The sequence below is a fragment of the Myotis yumanensis genome, unplaced genomic scaffold (genome assembly GCF_028538775.1).
Source record: "Myotis yumanensis isolate MYYU_CA2020_CCGP unplaced genomic scaffold, mMyoYum1.0.hap1 SCAF_8, whole genome shotgun sequence".
Lineage (NCBI taxonomy): Eukaryota > Metazoa > Chordata > Mammalia > Chiroptera > Vespertilionidae > Myotis > Myotis yumanensis.
Window position 1 is genome coordinate 29036515 of NW_027223759.1, and position 24869 is coordinate 29061383.

Sequence of the window (24869 nt, forward strand, 5' to 3'; positions counted from 1 at the left end):
GTATGTATGTATAGATGTGCATTTGTGTGAGTTCATGTGTGTGTGGGCATGTGTTTATGTACATGCTTGTGTGTATATATGTTATATTACATGTTTGTGTGTGGGTATGTATGTGCATGTGTTGTGTGCATGTGTTGTGTGCATGCTTGTGTGTGCAGGTGTGTATATGTGTGGGTTCTCTCGAACTCTTATAAGGTCAATACCATTATTCTATTTCACAGAGAAGTAAACGGTGGCTCAGAGGAGCAAGGTACAGCTGGTGAGTGACTCCACCTAGACTGAAACCCAGGCCTGCAGACTCCAAACCCCACACTCTTTACTCCTCCCTGTGTCTTTTCTTTCCTCTCATCAGGCTTGTTTGAAAAGACTGTGAGAGCCAGCAAGGCCAGCCCTGAGGCAGGAAGAGAAGGCAGGGAGTGTCCTGGTCAGCCTGGATCTCCAGGTCCAGCAGAGGAGAGAAGGACGTGCTGAGGCCCCACGTGGTCCAGTGTGGCTCACCAGTCAGGGAGACCACAGAGCTGAGGGCAGATCTCCGGCTGGAGGAAGTAGCACGGAGCTCAGTGCAGGCAGCCAGCTATGGCCTGACAGTGACAATGACAGCAGCTGACACCTGCTGAGCGCTCGCTCGCTGTGAGCCAGGTACCTCTGTGGGCACTCCACACCCATCAGTTTATTTAACCTTCACAACAGCCACCAGATTGTGATGCTTGGAATTCTGTCACCTATTGCAATTTACCCAGTGAGAGTAATTTCCCCGAAGTCATGAAGAAAATGGGCAGTGAGTGCAGGCTTGGCACTGGCAGCCCACTGGGCTCTCCCAGTTCCGGACTCTGGGTGAGCAAAGCAGCATGGATGGCAGAGAGGGTGGGCAGGCTTTGCACAATCATTCCAGCAGCGGATGACAATGACTCGAATCAGGGCATTGGCCAAGGAAGAGAAAGCAAATGAGGATCATCAGAAATAAAGCAAACCTGGTGGCTATCCAAAGACAGATGAGCTGAGGGCATCCACCTGTGAAGACTGAGCTTCCAACCTGGGTGACGAGGGTGGTGATGGCACCGATAGAAACTGGAGCCCATCAGAAAAGCCAGGCTGGCAGCGTGTGTGGGAGGCGGAGAGGGGAACACAGTGGTCGGGAGATGAGTCTAACGAGGGTTGAGGTGGTAGCAGACGCCCCGTCCAGTAGGAGTGCTGGAGCGGAGGTGACTCGGGCTGGAGGGAGGGTCTGGAAGACATCCACTTAGAGGTGACAGCTCAGAGTGAGTGACTGCTGCTAAGGAGAGCAGTTGGAGAGGGATGGTAAGGACTGAGCTCTGACAATAGAGGGGAAAGGAAGGAGGGGAGGGGCTGGGGAGATCTCAGGAGACAGGACACGGGGCAGTGTCTGTAAGCCAGGTAAGAAATGCTTCCAGAGAGATGACAGTCATGGGCAGGATGAGGAATTAGTGAGGACACCGCCCATGACCTTGGAGAAGCAGTTTCATGATATAAAGAGAAAGAAAGTGCAAGGGTGTGGGTGGAAAACTGTGCATTGGGTGTAGACCACTGTGTGGTGGAGATGAAGAGGATGAGAGAGGAGGAGAAAGAGGTGGACACAGGGAAACAGCAGCAAGGACTCACTACAGTCTTGCTTGTTTGAGGGGCTGAAATTCAGATGAGAGCTGTGAATCCTGTGGACGAGAGGCCAGGGAAGGGTTGGGGAGGGAGATGGAAGACAGCAGGGAGAGGAAGACAGAAAAGGTTGGAAGGGTAAGATCCTGGAGGAGGAGAGAAGGGAGAGCATGTGGAGGGTGGGGTTCACAGCAGCACTATTCACAACCACCAGCAGGTGGAAACAACCCCAATGCCCATCACTGGATGGACGGGTTAATGAACCTGGTGTATCCATACAATGGAATATTATTCAGGTGTAAAAAGGAGCAAATTTCTGACACATGCCACAACATGTGATTACCCATTTTCTTTTGTTCTCTGCCCCAAACATTGGTGAAGGCATTGTAAGCAACACATTCACAGCCAAAGAATTCCATGCCTCCTGCTCCCTTCATCACTCACAAGGAATTCACTAACCTTGAATATGTTGGTAAAACATACTCTGACCCAAAGATGGGCAGAGAAGGAAGTGACCAGAATTCCCGTTTCTCTGTGAGCTTTGTGACCTTGGGCAAGTCCTTCAGCCTCAGAGTCACCATTGCTTCCCACACTCCACATACAGAGACAAGTCCCGAGATTCCTCCCATTCTGAAACTCTGACCTAACCTGCTTTTTAAAAACCACACTCATGACCCGCTAAGGTGCTCCCTTCCTGAGCCAAGTGAGCCTGGGTGTGAGCACGCCCTGCAAATCTGCTCAGGATTTACCTCCAAGAGGAGGCGACCCCTTTCTAACTCACAACGCAAAGGCACCGCGAGGCCATCTGAGCAACACTCGGTGTTTAAACAAGCAAAGCTGGGCAGGAACACTCACTCGTTCCCCTTGCGTCCAAAATAACAAGGTTTTAAAAATAGGCTGAAATCACCAATTAGCTGAACAATGAGGTGCTCTGAAGTTGAAAAATGCTTTGCACGGTGCTGATAATATTTTGGCAGTGGTGACTCTGAACCTGTATCATAGCTATCCTTTTCAGAAAAAAGAAATAGCTCCTTTGAGGAAAAATCATATTCTTCAAATTAGAAGGCTTTTATGAAAATAAATCATAATTTAAAAAGCTAACTTTCAAGTTAATCATTTATTGTGTGTCTGTTACATGCAAGGCACCGGGCTTGGCACTGGCAGGGAGTGGAGAAATAAAGAATAATGCAATATGACGTTGCTGCCCTCAGGATAGCCATGACCTGATGTGGGTGGGAGGCAAAAAACATGTGTGCCATCGGGAGGAGCCCAGGGAGAGTGGGCAGAGGGAGGAGAGGCAAGGGAATCGAGCCTCTATAGCATGACTTGCATTGAATTTCATCTCATTCTAGTCATTCATTCATTCAGGAAATCTTTATTGAGTAACTCTGTGTGCCAGGCTAGGTACTGGAGATACATGTCCACAGAACAGACCACAAGCTTATATTCTCATTTAATACTCATAACCAGCCATGGCGAGAGTTGTTGTAATCTCCTTGCAGAGTGGAAAAAGCAGGCCCAGAGAGATTAGGTATCTTGCCTAAAGAGCCCAGCTAGAAATGGTAGGGATGGAAGCAGGATTTAGATTGCTGGCTCCAGAGGCTGTGGTCAGTGGGACATGCAAGGGTCAGGGCTCCAGGGGAGGTGGTACCGGGTCTCCTGCCTCTGGTGCTTAGTGCTCTTGTAACCTCAGGCAACAAGCAGGGAGGGTCTCCAGGACGCTCATCCTTGTGGTGATGGGAAATAACCCACATTTAAGGTACAATTGTGTGGGATGTATGATTGTCATCTGGGCATCTGGCTCTAGAGCCTGTCCTCTTAAACAATATGCCATAATTTTAAAAAAATCAAAGAGACCTTTCTGATTCTGTTCCTCACATTAATGTTTCTACTAATCTTGTCTTTACAACAGTCTGTAGCTGCTGCTCATTCATTCTCGCATCCTGCCCATGTCCTCTGTACCTCATCCCTGCCAACCACTGTCACTTGAGAAAACTCTTAGATCAATAGAAACTGAGCGGCAGTGACTATCGCCGAATATGCTGCTGCCCTCAGAGTGTTTGATAAATTCTAGCTGCCCTCCCTTGCTTTGTTCCTGTATGTAGTCTTAGAGAGACCTCAGAGCTCATGTAGCCTTTATCACATCCCTGCAAACAGGAGGCTGCCAAGGCTTGGACAAAACCAATAACCTCCTGTTGGCAAAGCCAATAACCTCCTCTTAGATTTTCCTACAGTATTAATGCTGTTGACAATCCCCTTCTTTTTGAAAGTATTGCAAGAAAGTTTTAAAAAAATCAATTACACCTGCTAAAAACTTCCTCCTCAAAATAGAAATTTTACCGACCATATTGTATTATTAATTTTATATTGCATGTACATGTATATGGCATTAATTAACGTTTTACTATCGATCAATGTTTTACTATTTTCTGCTTTCCAATAAATTGTATTAAAAATGAAAACTATAACAGTTTGTTACTTAACCAACTCAACATTCAATGCACCATATTCATTCACAGATTACCCATGACTCAAAAACTTCTATCTGTACTGGCATTTGATGTAGAAATTAAAGCAAAATACCAAAATATTAGCAAATTTGGAGCTGAAGCTTCTTGGCTGGAAATAATATTTTCACTTGCCAAGAAATGTTCTCCTCTCAAGAGAAACGAGCACTGAGTCAAGGCTACGTCTCTGTGAAAATACTTTATTGGGGACTTTTGTTCTCGATTTGAAATCATTCATTCATCAAACAAGGTAATTTCCATGATCAAATGTGCAACAATCAGAGCACAGCAAGATACATTTTTTAAAAGGAAAACATGCTTCCCACTGCTTGTAGATCTGATGTATATCTGGAGCATCAGAGATCAATGAGTTGATGTTAATTAACCTGTACATAGTTCTTCCACAAAGGAAATGTACTTTTCCTATGGAAAATACGTTTTCAACACACTCAGAACTAAATTTAGTGTAAAAATCCTCATTTTGAGCTACCAGTTCCCTTTCTGGACAAAATTGCCTAATATTTCTTCTTTTAAGAAGAGACCTGTTTGAGATAAGGAAGTTGAAAGGCATGGGCTTGAATCGCATAGTTGTACCATGAAAGGACTCAGCACACAGTGTGGCTGCGTGCTCAGAGTATAATAAGATGGTTGAGAATATGGGTTTTGGAGACAGGCAGGAAGATCTGGGTTCAAATCCCAGCCCCAGCAGTTATTGGTGAGACCATGAGAATGTTTACCTCTTCCTAGGCAAAGCTCTAGGGACTAAGTGACCAAATTCTGGCTAATGACATGTGGCGGAAGTGATAAAAGACACCTCTAGGCACTGCTCTCAGAACATCACAGGAGACCCTCCAGATCCCTGAGTGACCACCTGGAGGCAAGTGCCTTCATCAGACTACGACACAGCAGAAATTAACCTTTTCTTAGAAGCCACTGAGATATGGGGATTGGCGTGTTAATGCAGCATAGTCCAGCATTGTCCTGAATAATATTCTTGGCCAAGTTACAAAATTCCCTGTGCCTCAGTTTTCTCAATTGTTAAATTGGTTTAATTAAGGCTTTTAACTCAGAGATTGCTCTACAAACACCCTAAGAAAGTACTTATCACAGCCCTGCCATGTGTTAAACACTCAGTGAACATTACGGGTGTGTGTGTGTGTGTGTGTGTGTGTGTGTGTGTGTGTGTTACAGTGAAAAGCTTATTGAGAGGTAGAGTTAGGAAGGAGAGAAGAGGTGTTTTTCTATAAGATATAGAAACTGACAAAGTATAAACCTGCTTAAGAGACTTGCAGGAATAAGTCAGTCGATGATGAGCAGAGAGAGTTCGGGTCCCAGGGTAACATTTCCTAAAAATCTTCTACCTCTGATTAGGATTAGTTCTGGAGCATGAGGAAGAACAGCAGCTATGTGGGAGAGGTCAATAATCTGTTAAATAAATGGTTTAAAGGGCCTCCACCCTGGAGATACAGTACAAAGTTAGGAGACACACCACAAAATTGTTAAAATGAATGAGGTGGCTCCATATGTACTAATATGGAAGGATAGCTATAGCTCTAATCTACCAGAAAAAAAACGCAACTTATAGAACAATGTGTATACTATAATCACTTGCTAAATACATACAGAAAAATACTCATCCAATCTGCAAGGGAAATAGACACATACACACACACATGCACAGGTCTGGAAATAATATACCAAATTATTATCATACCCCTATGAGATGATAAAGTTTGTGTTAATAGATAAGTAAAGGGCTTTCACTTTTTCATTCATAAACTTCTCTATTGGTAGGTGTTGTTGCTTACAATGAGCATTTACTCTCCCAAGGCCCATTTCATTCCACCCCTCTCTTTACCCCCAACCCCTACCTCAGCCTGAATCCCCACCCAGTAGCAGAAGTTGGCAAGAGAATGAGATAGAAGAGGAAAGATGATGTCAGTTTTGAAGGATGATGTCATGTTGTTTGATAATAAAAAAGGAGTAATTTGGGGCTTGCTTTTAAGCTGCATCAAAACAGTTGCATCAGCGTGTTCACTGGTAAATGCCATTCCTGCTCCTTGAAGGTCTAGAATCAGTCGGCTAAGCTGAAAGTCAGTTAAGATGATTGGCAGAGCACAGAAGTCTGTGGGCACGTTGTCTACCACGATCTCTCATTGTGCTCCAAAGATTTGAAAGTCTCATGTAGTATCCATGAATCCCTTGTACTAATTAAGGAATCCCTTGCCTCATTGTGGAGAAGAGTGTACCAAGAATTCGGTCTAATGAATGTACATGAACAAAAGGAAATTAACATAAGCAGAAAGATTAGGTGGCTTTACGTAACAACCTGGGTAGTTGATACTGAATTTTTCTTATTATTTAGCATAATCAACCAGCACAACGCCAGCCCACACTCAGTGCCTATTTTGCAGAATTGTTTTTGAAACATCCAGGCCTCTATTTGATCAAGAATATCCTCAGCCCAAAACAAAAATGGTGGAATGCTACCATGGAAATGTCAGAAAGCCAGCCAAGAGGCAGAATGTGTATCCCTATGGGAACTTCCTTCTCCTGTTCCCCGATTATATAAAGCACAGACTGATAGAATCAAATGGGACCTTGAAGTCCCCTTGTCCAACAGCCGGACCAAGTATTGTTTAACCACCATTAATTAATAAGCGCGTATGTTCTACAGAGTGATATATAATAATGGTGAGCTCCGGAAACCATACCAGCAAGGCAGACGCAGGTGAAATTGCTCCCATCTTGCTTTTCCTTTGCGTCAACACAGCTCGCGTTGTTCTGGCAGGGTGTCCTCTGGCAGGCATCAAATTCTTCACAGAAAGTCCCCACATATTGCTCATCGCAGTCACAGGAAAAAGTCGCCTAAAACACAAATGCATAGTGTATGTTACTGGAGTCCTCTAAAGCATAGGCTTCGGCTGTGAAACTCAAAGTTGAAAAGCACCACTTCTTTTTTTAATTATACCAACACTGAGTATTTTCACTCAATTCACTCATATCACTTATATCATGATCTGATTAAAATCATAGCTTTAAAAGGGATGCTATATGGCCTGGCTTGTGTGGCTCAATGGTTGAGTGTCGACCTATGAATCAGGAGGTCACAGTTCAATTCTGGGTCAAGGCACATGCTCAGATTGTGGGTTTGATCCCCAGTGGGGGGTGTGCAGGAGGCAGCCCATCAATGATTCTCTCTCATCATTGATGTTTCTCTCTCTCCCTCTCCCTTCCTCTGAAAGCAATAAGAATATATTTTTTAAAAAGAAATGATATGTATATCTATAGTTTAATTTCAAACATTTTTAATGATTCTTTACTCATATTTATTTCAACCATTTTCAATCTTCCTAAAATAGAAGTGGAAAGGATAACTTTATTTTAAGGGGGAAAAAAATCAGTTTTGTTGACTTCACATGAAAATAGCAATTTTGCTAGAGCAGATATATTGTACTACAGTCCTTAAACTAGATGTTACTCCAAGCAAATAAAATCCTGCAGCATAGACAGCTCTTGTGACAAAACATCATCAAATGTCCTCCTCAGACCACCTTCCAGAGCAAGGAATTTACTGAATCAGCCTGTAAATTAGCTTCGATCTATAGCCATGCGGATGACCTCAGTGCAGGGGAAAATACAAGGACTGCAATTCAAGTCACCTGTTGCCTTTGGGGTTTATGATATTCACTTTCTCCTAGTAAAAGACTGTAACTCAGACCCAGAGGACTGAATCTAATGAGAAGGTTCATTTCTGAAAAAGGTGTAAAATCCAAATAAAACAGAGCCTTCCTTCTCTCTCCTTCTTACCACCCTCAGGCGGGTGCAAGTCTACAAGAAATGTAACTGGTTCCAAAGCCTGTGTGAGCAATGCAGATGGTTACTGCAGATTTTCATGAAGAGGGGAGGAAAAGAAGCACAGGAGAGCTGCATAAGCAAATCTTGCTGCTGAAAAAAATCAAAATAAAACAGACAAAAGCACCTTTCCAGCTCTTCCAAGCCCCACACAGCAGGCAGGTGTTCAAATCTCTGTTCCACAGCCCTGTCCGCAGCCCCTCCTGGGCCCGCCCTCTGTCTCCAGATCCCCAGCCTCCTGCCCTTAAACTTGGAGACTCTGTCCTCTTGTGTAGGTATGTTCGCCCAGATCCCCACCCAGTACTTCCCGCCCAAGCACAACAGAATGCCTTCCTTCCTCCTGAAAGCAGCCTTGTCCATTCTTTCATATTTTTTGTCTCTCAATCAAGTTTTAGAGTTCTTGTCCAGTTCTTGATAAATCTATTGCTGTATGTTTAGACTTCTTTGTGGCTCTTGTTAAGGAGATATTTTCTCATCCCTTCCTTGTAATACCCATCACACTAGGCAGTGATTATTAATGACATGGAAAATACTAGAGTTCTGTTACGACATCACCCTGCACTCTCATTACAGGTCAGAGAGTTTTTAGTGGACTTACTTATGTTTTCTAGATAAGACAACTCCACTCCCACCCCAAAGTGCATACCAATTGCAAACAATGATCACATCGCTTTCCCTTCTCCAGTCAGCATGGTTACATTGGTGGCTCTTCCAGAATAATTCTGATTTCAAAGAAATGTTTGTAGAATTTACCACTAAGTAGAATGCTAGATGATTATTAAGTTTTATCAAATGCTATTTTAACTTATATAAAAGATAAGATGATTTTTAGATAGCTTCCTAATTTAAAAATTATCTTTTTTTTTATCTTTAACCTACATATATGTGAGTTGAATATTTACATTTCCATGTAGTGACTCAAACCTGCACTCCTGGAAGGAACACCCACAGAGGTCATTATGCAAAATCACTTTATGATTTCATCATCCTATTGGAGCCGTACTGCTAAAGCCTCCCACCTAACTTGTCCTGTCCCCAAAGGTTCCTTTTCTAAGAAAAACTGTCCCCTGCACAGTGAGGTCACATTTTACCCCATAAGAGGACGGTCCTTGTCACCGTGACTAAACCAGGAGTGGATGCACCATTGACCTCAGCAACCAACCAAGAGACCAGTCAAACATGACATTCAGCTCGCCCCAAACTGCCGGATTTTATATAGGTGTGTTTCCTTTGTTCACTGAATATGTTTTAATTAAAGGAGTATGCCAAATCTGCATAGTCAAGTCTCCTTTAGTTTAAGACTATATTCTTCAATTATATCTTAGAAATCTGAGCAATTGGAATAAAAGCAATGGCTGTTTCTTCTTACATGAGAGCCAAATGTTCTGCCTCCTATTTCTGCCATCTCTCACACCTCTCTGTGGCCAGTGGAGGTTCCCTCTGCATTCCAGCAATAGTTGGCTTTCTGTCTGGTTTTTCACGAAATCCTGAGTGTTTTCCTTTTGTATGCATTTGCATGGACTTTGTGGTTGAAAGCTGGGAGAAGCTACATCAAGGACTATTAGAAAGGCCACCTTTTAAATAGGAAACTGCTTTTCTAGGACTTCCAAGGAACATCTTGTCCTTGTGCACATGTACAACAGAGTACACTGTTGCTATTTGCAGGGGACGTGTCTGGAACCCTTTGTGTATCTGGAGATTTGTGACCACCTTTGATATGTAAACACGGGTGTGCCCAATGCATACAATTCCAAAGTGGGTCTCAGTATCTTAATCAATTACTAGGGGTCATTATTTTCGGCAGCTATCCTATAAAATTTACTTGGTTGGTAGTTAGATGTTCCATACTGCAGATAAATTTATTTGGTTATTTGTGGATTACATTTTACATATAATTTATCTGGTGAATTCCATGTAAACTATGTTGCTTATGAAGGTAAATTATTAAAAGCCACAAATCAAATATCTTTGATTTTGTTTTGATTGATTTAAAGATAAAACAAAAGCCATACATTTTGTTTTACTTTTTTTTAAGCAGGAACCTTGAAAAATTTTTTAAATATATTTTTATTGATTTCAGAGAGGAACGGAGAGGGAGAGAGAGATAGAAACATCAATGATGATAGAGAATCACTGATCAGCTGCCTCCTGCACGCCCCCTAATGGGGATCGAGCCCGCAACCCAGGCATATGCCCTTGACCAGAATCGAACCCACGACCCTTCACTCCACAGGCCGATGCCCTATCCACTGAGCCAAGCCGGCCAGAGCATTAAGAAATTTTTAAGAGACTGTTGAAACAATTGCTATTGACTGAATTAATTCTTAAACTTTTAATTGAATGAGAAAGATGAAGAAAAATGTTTACAGACCCTTGAACATAAAATTTTAGTTAAAATTTTGTGTATTCTGTATGCCATTCATAAAGTTAAACTTCTTCCTAGTCTATTTTCTAACAATAAGGAGCTTTCCCATAAATATTAAAAGGTTTCTTTTTATAGTTCCTAGACTGTTGACTTATAAGAAGCCATGAATATACATTAGGAAAGTATGTTTTTAGCATATTTCTTGTGGAAAACTGTTTGATCACTGAAAGTTATAAACTGTTATACCAAGCTGGAGATATTTAACCCACTGATGGCAATGGCATCGCTGATCTAGTTCAGATTAACTTAACCAGCACAAGAGACAAAACAAACTAACTTCAAATTAGTAGCTTAGCAAAATTACAGAACAGTACTTCCCTGCAAAATTATTGTATATTCATATGTAAAAGTCTATCTCAAGTAAATGAAAAGTGACTCTCAGAGATTAATTTAAAAACCCAATGCAGAATCTCAATTTTCCTCAAGAGCTTGAAGTCAAACATTCCATTTGTACATTAATGAAATGTTTTCAGATCATGGTTAAAAAGCTTACTTTGAAAAGTTCTAGGTGAAAAAAAATGTTAGTCCTCCCTGCATTCATTTATTCACTCACTCAACAAAGCGAGCACTTAACTGTACACCAGGCACTGCTCTAGGAGCTGGAGACACAAATGTGGACAAGACTCTTCCATGTGGAGTCTGCTCCACTGGGAGTGACTGACCACACACAAAATGAACAAGTACTAGGGTAGTAAATTAGGTGATAGTGCTATGGGGAAAAGTAAAGTAGGGGCAGGCAAGAGAAATGGCGAGGGTTGTGGAGGGCATGCTGAGAAGGTGGTAATGGGGCAAAGACCTGACAGAGGTGAGAGGGTGCTCCATGGAGGAGTCCCAGGAAAGACATTCTAGGTAAAGGGGATTGTCACTGAAAAGACGCCAAGAGGGAGCCTAGCCCAGCCAAAAAGAGCCAGAAGGCTAGTGTGGCTGGAATAAAGCAAAGGGCGGGGACAGTTGTGGGACATGAGAGAAGAGGGTAATTGGGGTGAGGCAAAGATCGGCTCAGGGCAGTGCTTCTCAATGGGGGACCACCTCACCCTTCAGGCATTTGGTGATGGATGTCTGGAGACATTTTTTGTTGTCACACTGGGGGCTTGCTACAGGCATCTAGTGACTAGAGATAAGGATGCTGCTAAATATCCCACAATGCACTGAAGAGACCCCAGAACAAGGAATTTTCTGGCACAAATGTAATAGTGCTCAGGTTGAAGACCCTGATAGAGAGCTTTATAAGCCACAGTAAGGATTCCAGCCTGGTGTAAAACGTTGGAAACCATGGTTCATGTGCCCCAAAAGGCCCAATATTATATTGTACATAGTAATGTTGCTTTACATTACATGACCTTGTTTCATTACTATAATTGACTTTATTCTTCTAGCACCCTAATCCTGACTGAAAGTAATCCCACAGTAGTGAGATAAATGGCAGAAGTTGATAGCCATTTATTCAGGCAAACTTTACTTCTTCAATTATCATATTATGTTAGCGCTACCATCTGAGATGATCTTCCAAGTACTTATTCAGCATTATAGCATAACTGGCTCTTACCGGATAATTTAACAGAAGCTGGAGGCCCAATTTTTATGCTTTAATCCCACTCACAAACAGTTTTTGCACCCTACCATATGCCAAGCAGTACTGTGAGTATTAGGGGTGTGGGGAAGGACAGAAGGAGACAGTCTCTGTTCTCATGGAGCTCATGTTCTAGCTTATATCCGAGAGTAACAACAAAGAAATGCATAATACCCTGTCACATAGGGGTAAGTGCTACAAAGAAATGTAAACTGATATAATGAATAGAAATGGTGGGATATAAGTTGACTTTTATCTCAATCTAAGTCTAGTGGGAAGGACCGATGTTTTTGAAGAATTGTACCTACACAGAGCTCAACCCTTCCTCCACATTTTCCAGGTTTTGCTTTACATCTCCTAAACCCAACCATCAGAAAACTGAATCCTGTGCCACAGTCTCTGCTCCCTCTTGCTCCTTCACCGAGTTGAAAGTGAGTTGTTTCCACTGAGTTGCTATTTCACCTTATGCTCTCAACTAAATAGCAAAGGGTCCTGTCCGAAACATCTCTACTAAACCTACTATTGCACTTACTCTGAGGCCATTGATGAGAAAATTATATACCTACATTTTTGTGCCCCATTTATTATAAAGCTCTATCCAAGAAAATGCACTCATTTCAGAGCCAGTAACAATTTTGCTAGTCGTGAGAACCGATGCTTTGTCCTCATGAACAGTGCAGGTCACAGGTCATGTGACTGTCCTTTTTTTTTTTCCTATTTGATTTGGCTGCAGTGAGCTTGCAGTCTGCTCAAGGTTCAACTTTAACAGCTGCATAGGGCTCCGTGACCTATCAATTTCCCCTTTCCAACCCGAAAATGGCTTTCTAACTTATATCTTCTGATGCCAACTTTTGTTCTGTATTTTTATATTTCAATACTCTATAAAATACACAGCCAAATGTATAAATAAATAATTGAAACTCTTTCTCATAGCACACAGGGAGGGCCCTTAATAATCTGGCCCCAACTTACTTTTCTGTCTCATTCTCTATAATTTTCACCTCTCAGTAAAGCCTAATTATTTTGAACAAATCATCCCAGAGAGATAAGTTTTCTGAGGAGCTTTATTTCTATCTTTAAGAATAAGAGTTTATTTTGCTTTGTCCCTTAAACGAACTATACAGAAAATACAGTTATATTTTTCTGCTATCCCAGTGACATCAGTATCAACATAAAATCCCAGCTGACCAGACACTGAATCTCATTGTTCACAGAGCTTACTTACATTCAATTACCTCATTAATCTTCACCACATCTGTCAGGTGGGTATTGTCAGATCCATTTTAAGAGTTGAGAACAGACTTGACAGGAAAAGTCAGATAAATTATTGAAGGTGTCCCAGTAGGCAAGTATAAGGTCAGGCCTTAAAGCCATTACCATCTGATTGTAAGTCCTTTCCCACTCTCAGCTGCATGCCATCCCATCATCACTGTGATGGTCTCTGCATACCATAAAGGCACATGGAGGTGCCCTTCACCCTAACTCTAAAATTACCCCCCCACCACAACTGTAGTATTTTAGATCCTGTTCCAAATATAAGTCATTTTTCTACCTCCCCCCTGCTGTCTGGCTGCCTTCCTTGCCAGCATGATTGCCTGTTCTTAGAGTTCACTGATTCAAATTTCCTGTAGCTTTAAGAATAATACCAAATTTATTCAAATAAGGTGTCAAAATGGAATAAAAATATCCTTCCTGAGGATTGAAAGCTTAATCACTCATGCATAGATTTGGAAACTTCACCAGAACTGGAGATCCTTCACATCTAGGACTTTAGTTACTCATGCATAATAGACGTCGTGTTTGTTGAATGAGGCTGTCTCTTTAATAGAATGCCTACAGGTAGACTATCAGGGGGTCCTGTGCAGGTACAGCATCCTCTTCTCCAACTCCCTTGCTATCTCTAAAGATCTTGTGTTTTGTTAAGATAGCATCTTAGCCCTTCTACATTCTTCAACTACATGTTAATTTTAAAGGGGATACTAGAACAAGGATTAGGAGGACAATCCCAAGCAAAAAGGTGACTAATGAGGCCCAAATACCTCTGAAAATGGGGGAAATTTTTCTTTAAACCACTCCTGGCTAACAGACTTTGTAGGCCAATTTTAATTTCCATTATGGGCCAGTATGGTCCAAACAACATCTGGGCTATTCATAATTAAATGTCTGAACATCTGCAAGGTCAAAACTCTGGCTAATGAGTTGATAATTGTTGAAGCTAAGTGATGCAGGCATGGTGGTTTGCCAAATTAATTTTATATATGTTTAAAGTTTTCTATAATAAAACAATTTGTTGCTTTTATTTTAAAAATCTGGCTAAGTCCCATGAAAGGAAAGATAAAACTTGGAAGCATTAGAATTCCATTTCAGTGTCCTGTGTCTAGCTCCTCCTTCCGGAATCTGCTAGTGCATTCACCGCAGAGATGTTGCAGAGAGCATTGTGTGCACATCGCCCAATCCCCCTATGTGAAGTCCCACTCCAGAAATTTATTTCATATCGAAGTGCCAGGAAAAGCACTGCTCATCCTAAGGGACCCATGAGTTTGCTCCTGTGGGCAACACGAATCACATAACTGAGCACATTTCCCTCGGAACAACCGAATCTACTTAAAGATTCCTACGCAAGGGGAGGCTTGGCTGCCTCTCAGCTTCCCCAGCATGACGGGGTCACAAGCAAGGCACAGCCAGTGCAGACCTCGATGGGGACAGCAATTCCTGCTTATGCTCTAGAGCCTATGGGTAAAAGTGCAGAAGACATCTCAAAACTAGCTCACCATACACTGGCAAGGTCAAGAAGTAGAGTCGGTTTCCTAACTTAGGAAAGCTCTGGAATGTTTTTGCTCCTGGTTAATGAATGAGCTCCAGGTGCAATTGTCCAGGAAGAAAGTGTCCCAAGTAGGGGCTTTCTGTGGCCCCCTTCACCCAGAGCTTATACTGTTCTATGCAGACTTTGGGAAAGGAAGGCCGTGAGGCCCGACCAACTCATGTAACAATGTAGCATCAGTCACATTGTAGCCCCAGTTGTCCCATCACCCCAAATGCATTGACCCTGAACCAGTGGAGACAGAGGCCACAAATGCATCGTTCCAGTATCCTTAGCCAGAGACCTATTACCACAACTCCTAGACAGACATGGGAACCAGACTGGGTAGTCATTCAGGCCTGAAATTACCAAGTTGAAGAACACTAAAATCTAGATAAAAAGCAGTAAGCATAGCATACTCTTTCATTTGATTCTGCATAGGTGAGCTATAACTAAATCAATCCAGCATGCTCTTTTATGCCTTTTGCTAAATCCAGATTACATATTTCAAGAAACAAAAAGAATTAGATGCAAAATTTAAGACATTATATGAAAATTCTATTTATGATGTGAAAGTGATTATGAAAGCCTTTCCCTGAGCCCGGGCCACACTGCCACACCTGGACTCCAGCCATGAAGAAAAATCGTTACCTCTTATTGGGACACAGTGAGCCATCTCAAAGGAAACTGGGTATAAATTACATTTTTCAAATTCTTGCCTATTAACTGGGTCTTTTTCTATTCATTACACATGTAACTTAAACAACATATTTTCATTGCTTATTACCTTATTTTCCCATTAGACAGTAGACATACCATTGTTCTTCTATTTGGGTTCATTAATTGCAAATGTAGCAGCTTATTTTTTTAAAAAAAAGGGCTTAGAAACACGCAGATCATCTAAACATTAAATTCAAGACTTGACATTCATGAATTCGTAGAATTCATTTCTCTGGCTTAAATGTTAAATTCTCAATAATAGAAACAATAATGAATGACAGTCCCACTCTCTGCTTTCAAAGGACATTGAAGTTCACTTTATTACTCAGGGGAGAAAAAAGTAAATGTCTTTCAGGAAATGTTGTAAAGGACTTTCTTCTTAAAAATTGGATGTATGCATGGGAAAAATGGAGATGTTCAAACGCCATTTCCAACCACATTCTGCCAACTTATGTGTTCTCAGCACTCTGAGCATGGCCATAATTAGGCATAAGATTTCCATGCAGTCAGCCTCCATCTTCAAGTCACGGCCATCTGTGTTTGCTACAACATTCCAATCCATTCACAAAAGTCTAGTTTCAACTTTGAAAAAATGAATGTCACTGCAAACTCATCTTTTATTGAATTTCCCTGAAAATAGCCTGATCCCACAAGTAGATGACATATCATTCTAGTTTCTCACTTTAAAATTCCATTATTATACCAAAAGAAAATGGTAAGAAAAAGGCTTTAATAAAATGGGCATTTTGATGCATAAGTTATTGATGAGAAGGAGAATAGAGATCCTTCCCTGCTGGAGCCGGTCCATCCTTGCTGCTTGACACAGTCGCTGCAGGAAAGAAACATCAGCACAGCATATGTTTCAAGGGACCTGGCATATATAGCATATTGTTCTTAATATGTTTGCTCTCCTTAGTGCCATGTGTTTTAACCAAGGTCACCTCTCTGAGAAAGGTTGTTTCCCCAGGTGGGGATTTTTCCCTGAGGTTAGGGAGGGGATACAACCCCTTAATTAAGTGCCAGGCGGGTAGTTAAGCTACATAATCTTTACTCCCTGGATCTCACTTCAAGTGATTCCATGCCATTCTGAAATGGAGATAAGAAACGCCCTAACCTTTGTAATAGAAATTGACAGGATTAAAATCGGCTGGTATAAATAAGATGTAACAAGACAATAAACATCAGAACCTCATCAGTTCCTAACCAGAGTTCCGACCAGAACTTTGGCTGGAGATCCTGGCTAGAGGTCCTGACTAGGCTGCTGATCAACTGAAGGCTGTCTCCGTGTCATTCCTTCTTCGCCAACTCCGTCCACACCTTTGGGGACCCCTGGACCCGCTGGGGTTGGACTCCAGCACTTCCCAACATCTTCCTCAGGTGAACTCAGGTGGAAAACTCATTCTGAATTACATTTCTAAATGTAAAGCCGAGATGAACAACAGTGGTAACTTTCTCTACAAGTAGAAATCCAATGGGGATAGGACAGGGTACAAAACCATCATTTACTGAAGAAAGCCCCATCATATGCCAAGCACCACACAAGGATTCACTTAATCCTCCCAACAGTCTTGCAAAATCAATATTATTTTTCTCTTTCTCTACTGATAGATCAGAGAATTTCGATAGCTTGCTCAAGGTCATACAGAGGCAGAGGCAAGCAGATTTGGTCTCATTGTAAAGACATTCTTACAATTTAAGATATTCAGAAATTCAAAGAATTTAGTTACAAAGTCTGCGAAGCAGAGCTCAAATGACATTCTGAGAAAGGGGATGTGGGGAGCATTCATGCACCGAACAGGGATTTGAAGGGGTTGATCTCCAAAGGTCTCTTCAACTCCTAGGTTTAATGGACCTAAGTCTCAGTCCCATGTGAACCACAAATCCCCAGTGTCATGATCCTGCTTCAAGTGATTCCATGCCATTCTGAAATGCTAAACAACACTGGTGGGCTTCTTTCCTACTCTACCTGTATTCATCTGCTGAAGCTACCACACAAAGCACCACAGACTGAGTGGCTTAAATGACAGAAAGTTATTTTTTCACAATTCTGAAGGCTGGTAACTCCAAAATTAAGGTGCTGGCAGAGTTGGTTTCTTTGACGGCCTCTCACCCTGACTTACAGATGGCTGTCAGCTCACTCTGTGCATGTCTATGTCCTAATCTCTTCTTTTTGGAAGGAACCAGTCATATTGGATGAAAGCCCACCCATAGGACCTCATTTTACCCTTAATCTCCTCTTTACAGGCCCAATCTCCATAAACAATCACATTGTGAGGTGCTGTAGGTTAGGACCTCGGCATATGAATTTTATAGGAATACAATTTAGCCCATAACATCCATCCAGTCCTTCTCTAGCTGTTCCTCCAACTATTTTCAGAGCAGTCTTCCTTACACGTTGTTTTCAGAACTCCACAAATACTTATTTGATGCTTACTATATTCAACTGATTATCCTGGAGGACAAACAATATTCATTGAATAATGGCTGTGTGAGCAGGTTGGCATTGCACATACAGAGGCATATAGCTATAGTTCATGTGCTCTAGGAAACAACAAACTAGTTAGAGAACTAAGTCTGTTATTGTCATCATCACTATTGTCTTCATCGTGAACAATTTATTGAGCATTCAGTAAAGGCCAGGCCCCATTCTAAGGGCTTTGCAAAATGCAGTTATCCTCATTGCTATTGTTATCCCAACTTTATATTTGAGGAAAATTAGATACAGAGAGGGTGATTACATTGACCAAGTTGGGCCAGCTAATTAACTAAAGAGTTGAAAGTTGAGCACAGATCATTTGATTTCAGGACTCGACCTGTACACACACATACACACACACACACACACAAACACACACACACACACTATCAAAAGTGAACCACAGACAACCGTGTAGACCAAGCATGTCAAACTCTCGGGCCACGGCCACATGTGGCCCACTACAAATATTTTTGTGGCCCAGCCGATATAACAGTATGTAAGAAATGTTTTAATAAAAATTTTGTAACTTAATTTTTACACTATCCTCTTATATATAATTATGAATAACGAACTACAACATTCACTAATGACTGATTATTATAATTGTGTTGCATTCATTTCCCTTCCATGCCTTACGTGCAGGCTCACCATTTCTCTCCACTAATACTAATAGCGAATATTTTAGTAGCCGATTGCCATGTCATTAGTCTTGGACTGACTTGTTTGATGTGCGCAACAGGAAATATTTCGCTTTCAGAGAACAAGAGAAATAAGTTTATTTGTGTTAAGCTTATTAATTTGTGTAGTTATACAGTGTCTGGTAAGTTAATGTTCAAGAAAAAAATATTAATTTCTATTAAAATGTTCTATTATTTTATGTTAACAATTACTCATTTATTTCAGACCTTTATATTCAGCATGTCTCCATTTCCATAGAAACCTACATTTCTTCAATGAAAATTGAAGCTTTTATTTTTTTGCTCCCACATAAACTTAAACCTTGTTTATTTGGCCCATGGTAGCCTTTGAGTTTGACATGCTTGGTGTAGACAGCAAGAGGAAACCCTGTATTGCTGGCTCAGATCCTATTCCAGGTTCGTCTACCTCCCTGACTTTGGGCAAATAGTTTATATTATTTATAACTTTGTTTCCTGTTCAACCTCACTTCAATAATAGGCAAAAAATAAAAGGAGATGTGCTATGACTGAAAGATTCTATTATTTATGTTGTGATTTTTAAAATTTAACTGTTGAAAGATCTAAAATGATACAACAGATATTCGACAACACTTATCCCATAGGATTCCCGTCTTCAGCTGGTATTCAGGTCTTCCTCTGGTCATTCATAACTTGAACCTAGATTTACTTTCCCATTGGATCTATACTTCTCCTTTGCCTTAGTCTTCACATCTATTTTCCTCTAAATAGATCATTTTATAGTTTACATACCTTTCTGAATAGTCTGAAGTCCAATCCAAAGAGAGAGATTGTAAATAAACAACAAAGTAAAACATAGAGAGCTGATATAAGGGATCAATTCAGCCTTCTTTACGGAGAGTGAATGCAATTATTCAACCCCTTGTTTTCCTACTGAAATGAGAATATACATATAAATCTAGAATACTGGTATCACAGCTTAAATTCCAAGAGGTTTGTTTTGCTTGACTATACAATCCCTGATACTACTGACTTTGATTAAAGACATTTCTTCAGCATTTGGAGGAGGGGAAAAATGATATCTTTATTTTACCATGAAAGATTTTTATTTATATTATAGAGCCCCTGCTCTGGTCAATGCATTTCTTAATTTATTGAATTTATACTCACACAAATGGAAATAACACCAGCAAAGGAGAGAAGGTCCTATCATTCATTTTAATTAAATCTTATCTCAATAAATGTTTGTTGCTTTCATCATTTTAATATTGAACAAATGGGAGGTTATATCTAATAAATGTGTTTCTACAGGAGATTCAGAAAGGAATCATTATAATTTCCAGACTAAATTAATCCAAATATATAACTCAGAGGTGGCAAAAGGTAAGTTCACAGGCAAGGCGAATCTTGAAATTTTCGGCTCCACCCCAATCCACCAGAGTGGGGAGATAGACAGGAAATGGAGTTAATAACTGAGCATGCCTACATGATGAAGCCTGCACAAAAACCCCAACTGTACAATGGTCCGTGAACTTCCAGTCTGACAAACACAAGGAGGGTGATGTACCCCAACTTCACAAGGACAAAAATTCCTTGACTCAGGACCCTTCCAGACTTCACCCCATGAATTTCCTCATTTGGCTTTTCATCTCTATCCTTTATCATATTCCTTAATAAACAGGTAAATGTAAGACTTTTGTCACTGAGTTCTGTGAGCTCTTCTAACAAATTAATCAAACCCAAGATGAGGTCATGGAACCTCCAATCTATAACCAGTCAATAAGAAGCTCAGATGACAGATAGCCTGGGCTTGCAACTGTCATCTGAAGGGGTAGGGGCAGTCTTGTGGGACAGAGCCCTTAACCTGTGGGATTTGATGCTTTCTCTAGGTAGATACAGTTAGAATTTTGTTAAATTGTTGGATACCTAGCAGGTGTCTGAGAATTGCTGGTTGGTGTGGGGAAAACCTCTACAGATTTGATGACTACAAGTGTCAGAAGTGAAGTGCTCCCTGCAAAGGCAAAGAAACCCACAGAAGAAAGAAACACATAGTAAGGAAGAACTGGGTTTTCTCTACACAGAAAGGTGGAAAACTAAGTTTTTCTTTTAGAAGTTCTTTATTTGGAAAGAAAGGAAAGGCATGTTGAATTCCCTAGAGCTCGGTATCCTCATCAGCAGATGGGATAATGAAATTGTCCATGTCACAGTGCTGTGGGGTGTGGAAGTCCTTGAGCCAGCACAGATCTATCTAAGTGCTAGGGAAAAAACATTAAGCTCACTTCCTCTTTCATGTGCTCAGGTGCTAACAAAGGCTGATATACCTAGTAGCATGGCTGCCATGCACAGCAGTCCTTGGTGCAAAACCAATCTTGAACACATAATTTTTTGCAATTATAATTTTTAGATGCACATGTTAGAAGGAAATAAAGCTCCTATGAGCTGGCCCAAATTTCTGTTTTCTCTGAGGGCCGCATAAATGGACTTCTGCTATGGAATGGGCTCAAGGTCATTTTGTTGCCAGATAAACACTTCTCGTAGAGCTTCTCAGGCGCTAAAATAAAAGTAGTTTTGTTTATTTGGCACAACAGCTGTCTGAGAATGGCTCAAATGCCACCTGCCTCCCCTGTCGTTAAACGAGGGAGACATGAAAACCAAACCAAGGCTCAGATTTGCTGCCAAATTTGATAAATCTCACCTCTCCCAACCCTGGTCCTTGTTCTCATACCCAACACCTCCAGGAGGCACCTGACTTCTAGAATTATCTACTATTCTCTTTCCTACTGAAATCAACCCCTGACTGAACTAAGTTATTCTAGTCTTAATGACAGATAACACCTTAATGGGATACCATTTTAGGGCCATTTGCATTTAAATAGGAAATCATGCTGTAATTACATAGGAATGAAGCTCAAATAGCAGGATTACAGGCATCCTGCCATGCGGATGTGTCAAGGAAATTTGGGATGAAGGAACCTCCCTAAATATCCTTGAATCTTACACCAAGTAGGCACCCCCCAACCCACTGCCTTCTGTCCAAAAGGATGGGCAACTTAATTGTACCAATGTCAAGTCACTTTTATTTTTTCGAAATATTTCTTAAAAGGTGTTTTCGTTCCGAAATAAAGACCTTCAAAACAAAACATTTTTAAAAAATTATCTCCCAGTACTACTGCTCGTTGGTAACTATGGTTTTGTCATTTTTTAGAAGACCCTTTTATTAGTATCCTTCTTGGAGAATAATTATATATTCATGAGTATTACTGGCTACAGTTGATATTTGTCAACAATTTTATTTAACTACAAAATTAAAAATACATTTAGCTGAGAAGTGCTTCAAAACAATAGGTAAGAAGACAAGGCAGTTGATTGCCCATTTCTTTTGTGTTTTTTTTAAATATATTTTATTGCTTTCAGAGAGGAAGGGAGAGGGAAAGAAATATAGAAACATCAATGATGAGAGAGAATCACTGATCCACTAACTGCCTCCTGCATGAGCTCCACTGGGGATTGAGCCCACAACCTGGGCAAGTGCCCTGACTGGGAATTGAACCATGACCTCCTAAGCCAACCAGCTGGTCCTAATTGCCCATTTCTGTGGCCAATAGCCCCAACACTTGTCACAGGATAGATTTTAAAAGCAAAACAGCAACAAACAAAATGTTAGTATATAGAGTATGTGCTATTGAGTTTGATTCAGAAATTCAAGTATCAACTTTCTCCCAACAACTGTCTTTCAAAATTAGAACTCTGAGAAGGAAATTAAACATGAGTCTAGCCCCAGATGATTTCCACTAAAGTCAGTCAAGTTCAGTCATGCAGGCCAGAAGCATTCTTGGGTAGTTCAAAAGAAGATGAGTGGAAGCACTTCCAAGGACAACAGGGCTGGAATGCCAAGGGCAACAGGGCCATTGGAAGGTGGCTCTTGATGGAGGCAACAGAAGCCATTTCCATTGGTTTGTACATCACAAGTGCCACCTATAATTTGTAAAGTTCTTTACAAAATGCTTCTGTGGTAGGCAGTTAGACAGACAGGAGCAGAACAAGGAGATGGGCCAGGTACAGAAGGCCACCAGGGTGGAAAGCCTGGGTGCCTAGCAACAGGCAAAACTGGACATTTAAACCAATCAGAATTTTATGGGGTATATTCTATTAGATTGCACAATGAATTATTCTTATGGTAGAAGATGGAAGTATAATATGATAATAACCTAAATATGGAATCTCATACTTCTTCCATTTTTATTTATTTTAGCAACCTAAAGAAGCCCTAAGACAAAAGTCAACTTTAGCTGCTGCTTCTGATTTTAGATAGCACAACATATTATCTTTTCTAACCCCAAAATCTTCCATGTGTTCAGAGAAACTAAAAATAGAGGAGCAGGCTATGATTGAAAAATCAATGAAAGTAATTCAAGCTTAAAGAAAAGTGACCAGATTCCAGTACAAGTTCCCACAGTCTGTGACCGTGGGCTGTGGGACAGTCACACCCTTAATCTAATCAAACTTCCAACTAGCCATGGCCTTTGCCATTTGTCTTGCTGAAGGTTCTTTTTCCATTCCAGACCCTACAAAACTTCCTGAGCAGATTGCTTCATCATCACTTCAACTGATGCTTTCCTGATATGTAGCTCGTTCTTTTAATATTTTAATGTGCGCTGACCATTAATTCCTCTTGCATCAATGTTTAATTTGCCTGATTTATATAATTTTATTCAACTGTCTGTTACTGACACCATCTGATGGCAACTATCTATTATACTTTGCTTATCAGCACTTAAATATAGACTAAATCAAACCGAGACCAGAGAATACAAAGAAAAAGGCTAAAGGTAAAATGCAATGAAGCAAGCATGTAAAGAAATGGAAATGGTTAGTAGAAAAGAAAAATAAAAAACATGGTAGTGAAGTTAGAAAAGCACTTACTTATTAAATTATAATACGGAAAGAGAATAAAAAGTGAAAAAGTAAATTTTCTAAGTTTTTTCTAGATGTAGACACTAATACCCATGCATAATTATTTGTGGAATGTATAAATGCTACTGTATAAGGTGCCACCAGGATTTCTTCTATTCATGTGCTTCATTTTCCCCTAGTCTCCTGCCAAAATATTGTGACTGTGCTAAAAACAGATGTGTGACAGTTCTGATGTCCTCCGTAATTAATGACCTTTGATTCTGGACAGCTCTGAAACATTCCACATTTGCTGGCCTCTGCTGACTCCTAGAAGGAGTCAGCCCTTGTCCTCTGTGCCCTTCTTTCCACACTCAAGCGTTACATGATATCCCACTGCACATGTCACATAGTCACCTCTGTCTGAGGTTGAGACACAGCTCGAATTTCCTGCCCGGAATCTGGGTGGAAACCAAGTACAGTCATAGAGAGAGGGTGGATTGTGTTCAGGGCAGCAGTCCAAGGGCCTGTGGTAACCTTGCTCCATTTATCCATCACTGCACAGCTGTTGTATTCCAGGGAGAGCTTGCTCGTTCCTTTCTGGAGCCAGATTCTTTTTCCCTTATTGGTTTGGAAATATCCTGCTCAACTGCAGAATTATCATTAAACTACAAAATATCCTCCAGTGTTAAGTTGGAAAGGATTAATGCTCGTGGCTCATAAATGCTTATCTTAGCCTCAAAAATGCCCCTTATGTCAAAGGAAGTGGAGTACAGAATGAGGTCCTTCTTGCTGATGATTAACAGACATGGAGGTTGGGCCAAGTTTCTTGGGATTATTCTTGGAATACAAGAAGAAGGCAATCTGAAGGAAGAAACCCTTACAAGGACTCAGGTCAGTCTGACAGGTGTGGGGTGATGATGGTCCTACCCTTTCCTCACAGAGGTGGTGGGTTCCTGACCAGTTTCCAGTCGAGGCAATATTTGAGTAGCATCTTCCCTGAATCTGCCTTATCTCACATTCCATAGAAATAAACCAAACTTTTAAATGGATGTCAGGCCAAGAATAACCTGGGATTGAGCTGATATCCCAGTGCTCACTTAGCCTGGACCAGTATCAGGTGGCTCAGGTGAACAGAATCAGAGGCAGAGCCATCTCCAGTCCCCAGGAGCTGGACTATGTTATGTCTGCAATGATTTCTTTCCCTATAACCAAGATTGCACAAAGGTGATATGACTTCAGTTTTGATGGGAAAATTAAACGTGTTTTTTTTCCTAAGACATAAAGCACAGAGTATGAGTTTTTAGAAAACAAAATAAAAAATAACAAAAATCTTTCTCTGATCAACATTATTAG

At 40.9% G+C, this 24869-nt stretch overlaps 1 protein-coding gene across 1 annotated transcript in view; it reads right to left on the minus strand.

Annotated features, from left to right (window-relative positions):
- DNER (delta/notch like EGF repeat containing) overlaps window positions 1–24869 on the minus strand; it is a 232127-nt gene that overhangs the window by 72343 nt on the left and 134915 nt on the right. The window contains exon 6 of the mRNA XM_070422316.1: window positions 6833–6986. Within this exon, the coding sequence (XP_070278417.1) occupies window positions 6833–6986 (154 nt within the window). The remainder of the gene's footprint in view (window positions 1–6832; window positions 6987–24869) is intronic.